Below are 6,578 nucleotides of genomic sequence, written 5' to 3' on the forward strand. Positions count from 1 at the left end.
CTTGGCTGCTGCCACATTTAGCAATGCAGTTAAGGGAGCTAGAATTCTCGAGCCAGAACTCGGGGCAATAGTTGCTAAAGTAAAGAGGAATATAAAAAAATTAACTGACACTACAACCTGTTACGACAGATTTTGTGTTAAATGTGATATTCTGCTTCGGTGGTGTTTTGAACGCGAAATTGTATCAGATATTTTTCATACAGAATATTAAGTTGAAACTAAAAAAAATTAAGTTTTAGTTGTAAATTGTTGGTTTATATTAGTTAGGTATATATTTTAGCCTGCCAGCAACTTCATTGAGAATCGAAAGGATGTTTAGTAGGGCAAATGAAGGACCGTGGATCTAGATTAAGGCTAAGAGGGCATGTTATTTTTAAATACAACTATTTGGCTACTTGAATAAATCTACGTTAGAATACCAGGAATACCTTTTTTCATTTATTTTTCTGAGTTTTGAAGAAGTTTACATCTAAAATTAGTATTAAATAGTTATTCCATACTATACTCAAAGCTCTGAAAATAAAAGTTGTCCACAATAATAAAACAGTGACATTTTGCTGCTTTAGTGCAGTAGCTGCTGCTGCTGCAGGTGTTGCCTGATGGTCTGGCTGCTCACAACCACGAGTAGCACGAACTTGATTTAACTCTTTTGTGTCTCTTATTTTGTTTTGACTGATTGTTCCTGTAACGCAGTTGTGTCACCTGGGGGATGAGGAGATATTTGTGTTATCAACGGGCACCAATTTTGCTTGGTGACATCTGTCAAATCTTTTGTTTATTATTCAGTTGTTTATGCCAAATCATCATGGCAAGTTACACAATTGAACAGAACGTTCAAATGATAAAACTTTATTATTAAAATGAGTGTTCGTTAACGCAAACGTTGCGCGCATTGCGCCCATTTTTCGGTAGACGTGGTGGCCCTTCCAATTTCTTATGGCCCATATTGAACCATATGGACCTAGACGACATGTGGTTCCAGGAGGACGGCGCTACGTGCCACACAGCAAACGCCATTTTATTCCATTTCAACATCTACCCGCCCTTATTGAAAAACCCTTTATTTAATTTTTTTATTCTGATTTCATACTATTTATTTTAATAAATATTTTTGTATTTTTTTTATATAAAACTAGCAAACCCGGCCCGCTTCGCTGGGCACACTAAAATAGAATAGATATGGTTTAGAACAGAAAAGATATGGTTTTCATATTATTTATTTCTTTATTCTTTATTCAAGCGCTTTGGCATAAACAATATTGTTTGTTTTTCTATTGTTTTTGAGTAAATATAAAATATAAATTGAAAATCAGGAAAAAAGAAGATTTTTTTAAATTTCAAATCAACGCATATGAATAAACAATCGTCTTTTTTCCTGATCATCCATGAATTTTTCGTTTCAATTTATATGTTTTATTAAGCATTGGAGCTTTTTTAACCATTATCCATTTATATTTTTCAAAAAAAAAAAACGAAAAAAATTTTTTTTCCACGAACACATAATTTCATTTGAACATTCGGATTTCACATTAAATTCTCGAATTTCGTAAGAAATTATTCACTGTTCCAAAATCCACTCCAAAAAAATTCAAAGCCATTTTTACACTTTGCCCTTACGTCTTCTCCTTATGGCATCCAAATCAGAAAGAAATATTGACACATTGTAACTCACACTGTCAATTTGACAGTTCAGTTCCGCCCCAAGCGTTATAAAAGTAAACGACATTATGGCTGGTTCAAAAGAACGCTGTACCCGTTGCCAGTGTTCCGAATTACAGCCAAACTTTACGAAACCCATTTTCAATACTTACTTAACAATGTGTGTAAGTTTGGTTTAATTCGGTGCAAAGACACGGCGGGTCCACGTTTTGGCATATATTTCGAGACCCCAGTCACGGAGCGGCATGAAAAATACTCTGTACTAAAGCATTCACCAACAGCTTCCATTTGATACGCATATTGTACATACACATCCAAAGGTTACCCGGGTCCACGTTTTGACCTATATCTCGAACTCTATCCACCAATAGGTATCCAAACTATACAGAAACCATCTTCAGTACCTTCATAACAATGTGTGTAAGTTTGGTTTAATTCGGTGCAAAGACACGGCCGGTTAGCGAACACACACAAAAAGTTAACTTTATTTTATATATAAGATAAATTTAATTTTAAAGCATTAATTGTGAAGCATTACATTCAATAAGACAATCAATATCAAGCCACACAATAGAAGAACTTCTGTCCGAAGTTAACGCAGAAAACATTAAAAGTTTTATACACTTTATTTACAAAATTAATTTGTATTTTGAAATCTAAATTATACACGAATATTATTATATAAATACTTATGTTATGTAAAGCTGATGGCCTAGTCGCTAATGCTTTTTAATTCATTGAGATTGTAATTCATTACATTTCCAATTTTCAAATAAAAAAAAAAAAAAATTTTAAATTTAATTTTTTTGTCGTTTGATAATATTTTATTTTCTTTTATTCTTTTAAAATTAATTAAAAATTCTATTCTGTTTTTCCATGTTATCTTTTGGTATTATATTGTTTTTTTTTTCAATTTTGTTTTTTACTTTATTTTTTATTCTAATTTCATTCTACTATTTTAATAAAATATTTAAAAAAAAATTTTATTTTAAATTTTATTTTACTTTAAATTTTATTTTATTTTAAATTTTATATTAGTTTCTTTTGTTGTATATTAATAAACCTTTCATAGTATCTTATCTATTTGATTTCATTGTTTTGTATTACTTTTTCTACTCCAGTTATTCTTAAAATAAAACCAAATTTCATTTTACTTTTTGTTTTTATAAAAAATGTATTTAATATTATCTTATTGCGCAAATATTTCATTTTATTTAATTTCATTTAATTTAATTCTTTCTCTTCTAACTTCATTTGTTTACAAGGTGGCGCAAAATTAATCATCCAATTTTGATTTTGAATAACTTTTTTACTACATAAAAAAGTAATTTTGAGCGATGGAAATCTTTATTTTTACCTTTATGCACTCCATTGCTTGTCCGTTTGTATACCGCAGCTGTCTAGTTCACAAGTGTCAAATATGAATAACGTACGACGTTATTTGCGAAAATTACATATAACTTTTCCGATAGGGAATTTTGCGCCATCTTGTATTTTTTTCATTCCATTAAGTTTTTTCTTAGCTCATATTTTATTTTATTTAAATTTATTTTATCTCGTCTTTAATCTTTTTAATTTAATATTACTTTGTTTTAATTTATTCTATTCCGTCTTAAATCTTTTTTAATTTAATTTTACATTATTTGTATTTTTTAACTTACCTTTAGTTTCAAATCTCTATTTTATCTCTTAATTTCTTATTCTTTTTTATTTGCTTGATTTTATTTTATTTTATATTATATTAGTATTGTATTAATTTTATTGCATTTCATTTACATTGGTTCAACCTTTTTAAACTTCCGCTCCTTCGTTTTTTTACAATTTTATTTCGTTTTACTTTGAATTAATTTATTTTCCATCCAACTTCATTTAAATTTTAATTTTATTGCAGTTTTTGTTTAAATTCATTCAGCCCAATGTGGCGTTTTTTAAAATTCAATTATTTAAATTATTTCAACGTATATAAAAATGTCCGTCTATCTATAAAAAACGTCTAATTCCATTATTTTCTCTAATTTTTCAGAGGATGTTTTATCCGATGCTAAGGGCGAATGCGTAATTTGCTTAGAAGATTTGAATCCCGGTGATATTATTGCGCGATTGCCGTGCTTGTGTATTTATCATAAAGGGTAAGTTTGACCATTTCTTTCGAACATCCCTTCAAATTTATAATAATAATCGCTACTTTCTTGCAGCTGCATCGATCGATGGTTCGAGGTGAATCGATCTTGCCCCGAGCATCCCGGCGACTAGTTGAACCTCACAAAGTAAATTAGTAAATAATTTTTAATATGAAAACGATTACTCAAATTTATAATTATTACCTTTATATTTGTTTTGTTTTTCTTTCTTGTTTCTTTCGTTGCCATTGCTTTATCGACTTTACTCTGTTTTATTATATTATATAAGCAGTTTTAGAGAGGGACATGAATTGGAATCATAACTAATCAATGTATTGAGTAATAATGAACCTAGTGATATAATCTATATTCAAAAAATAATAAAATAGAAATTAGTTGTAAATTCTTTTTTATACTGTGACGTAAAAATAGGCGAACATAATAACATAAACTTTAAATTAAAAAAAAAAATTAAAACAAACAAAAAAATAACAATTGAGGAAGTAAAAGAAAAACCTAGCAAAGAAACATTGAAAACTAAAAAAAGTTTAAAAAATGCAAACATAAGAAAACATAAAATATATAGAGTATGTTCGTAATTTCTGTGTGTCTTATCGTTTATGAATATGAATATACAATAGTTTTGTTGTGATTTAAATTGTATTGTATATATTATATAAATTATGTCAAGTCGAGAAGTGTTAGACGGCATGAGCATACATAAGTAATAGATAGTAGAAGATACCAACGCAGCAACAACTCAACTAAATTAAAATCAACTCAACTCCAATGCAACCTACCAAACAGGGTAAATGCAAAGCCATGTTTTGTTCAATGAAACTTAACAGAACGAACACCAACAACAGCAACAACAATAACAACGACTAAGTATTATTGGAAGCAATGCTGAAGGCGCATGTCAATGGATTACAAAAAGGTGCTGCACACTGCGGCCCAGTGTGCGTTAGTTATTTGATTGTGATTGCCTATATTAAGTTTTTGTCTATGATTTTTGCTCATTTCACGTTAACTGTTTTTGATTTGGCTTAAATTATACGCATACATACTTACATACACGCAAACAAAAACAAATGGAAACTCAAAAAAATATATATATTATAGTTTTTAGTGTAGGTAATGTTGTGAATTGAGAAGTAAGATACGTTTTTGTTGAGCCAATAACTCCCCGCCGCAATGAGAAATCACATACAAACACTCATAATTATATAAAAAAAGATATGCACATACACATATAAAAAGCAAAGTATGTATGTGAGTCAAGTGAAGATGCTGGATGTCTGCACGTCAAATGGATGGGGAGGTGAAATGGTGGTAGAGATGTATAGCGTTAGGACGATGAGGCATTAGTTGAAAGTACACTTTACTCAAAATGTCAATATCATTTGGTTAAAAAAATAATAAGAAATAAAAACTAAAAACTAAAATCAACAATTAAAAATTAAGAAAGTACGCGTATAATTTTATTGATGAGGGTTAAATTAAGTTTAACTGGATATACAAGCATACATACATATAAACTATATTTACATATAAACATAGCTATGTAATTTAAGTTTAGGCTCGAAAGAATGGTCATTAAATGTCCACAAATTAAGCAAGAAACAAATAAAGATAAATGCATGTAAACTGAAGATAAAAACAATAACTAAACCTAAATGAAACTCACAAATAGGAATCACAAAAAAGGGGGAAATAAAATAAAAATAGCGAACAAGTAACAAAATATTAATAAAGCAAGATATTGTAACGCATTTCACCGTAGTTGGATACAAAAAAAACGCATAACGCAATGTAGGAAAAAATCAGTAAACAAAATACAAAAATGCCAGTATAAATCGGATGTTAGTAAAACAAAAAGAAAGAAATCGAAGCAAACGTGAAAATCTTGTCAAGCATATACCAAATCATTATTAAGCGTAGCAGTTAAATTTGTACATACATACATACAAACATAGCATAGCAACATTCATACACTAAAATACATACATATTTATATACACAAGTAAATTAGAAGTACATAAAGAAATAACAAGAAAGAAATTCACACAAATCTAAAGATCATAAAAATTTAAATTGAAAATGCAGTTAAAAACGAATTTAGAAATGCATTAAGGATCAACAAAATTTAAAAAAAAAAAAAACAGAAGAAAACGAACGCATTATTGTAATAATCTTTATGTGCTTGTACGTTGCTGTATGTGAAATGTATTTGTATTTGTTTTTTACCAATCAGAATTGTTGCTAAATTACTAAAAAAATATAACACAAATGAAAAAAAAATTAAAAAAAAAACATGAAGAGGTGAACAGAAATAGTTATGGAGACAATGTTTGAACCCATTTTATCTTGGTTATGTTTTAAATTTGTTTCCATGTATTGTATTTTTTATGTTTCAATATTAAACGATTTTTTACACTAATATTAACCTATTTCTGAATATTGAAGCAACAATAAGAGAATTATTTAAGTAAACCGATAAAGCGTTTTAACGTACATATTTGTAACATTTGTCTTTATTTCGTGTAATGCGAGGGAAAACGATGATTACCAGAGAACGTTCTCTGCGAGTATTTGAAGAAGGTAAAGGGTCTTTCAAAAGACGCGCCTAGATGTTGTTTTAAAAAAACATAAAAAATGTTTCACAATTTTTATTAAAAATAAGTCTCTTGACAATTATACAGGGTTTGATTGAAAAGTAATGAGCCTTCCCGCGCGGAGCGTCTGCCAAGCGTTCAACCGAATAGGCTTGTGGGGGAAAATGATCGTTGGACCTTCCCC

At 29.1% G+C, this 6,578-nt stretch overlaps 1 protein-coding gene across 2 annotated transcripts in view; it reads left to right on the top strand.

Annotated features, from left to right (window-relative positions):
* The window catches only part of LOC129237105 (E3 ubiquitin-protein ligase ZNRF1), a 37,319-nt gene extending 31,026 nt beyond the window's left edge, over positions 1–6,293 (top strand). The window contains exons 3-5 of one of the 2 annotated variants that reach the window (XM_054871535.1): positions 3,683–3,788; positions 3,855–3,926; positions 4,069–6,293. In XM_054871535.1, the coding sequence (XP_054727510.1) occupies positions 3,683–3,788; positions 3,855–3,912 (164 nt within the window). In that variant the 3' untranslated portion in view covers positions 3,913–3,926; positions 4,069–6,293. The remainder of the gene's footprint in view (positions 1–3,682; positions 3,789–3,854; positions 3,927–4,068) is intronic. The other variant, XM_054871534.1, reaches the window with a different exon arrangement.
* The last annotated feature ends 285 nt before the right edge of the window (positions 6,294–6,578 follow it).

This window comes from Anastrepha obliqua, chromosome 2, assembly GCF_027943255.1.
Source record: "Anastrepha obliqua isolate idAnaObli1 chromosome 2, idAnaObli1_1.0, whole genome shotgun sequence".
Taxonomy (NCBI): domain Eukaryota; kingdom Metazoa; phylum Arthropoda; class Insecta; order Diptera; family Tephritidae; genus Anastrepha; species Anastrepha obliqua.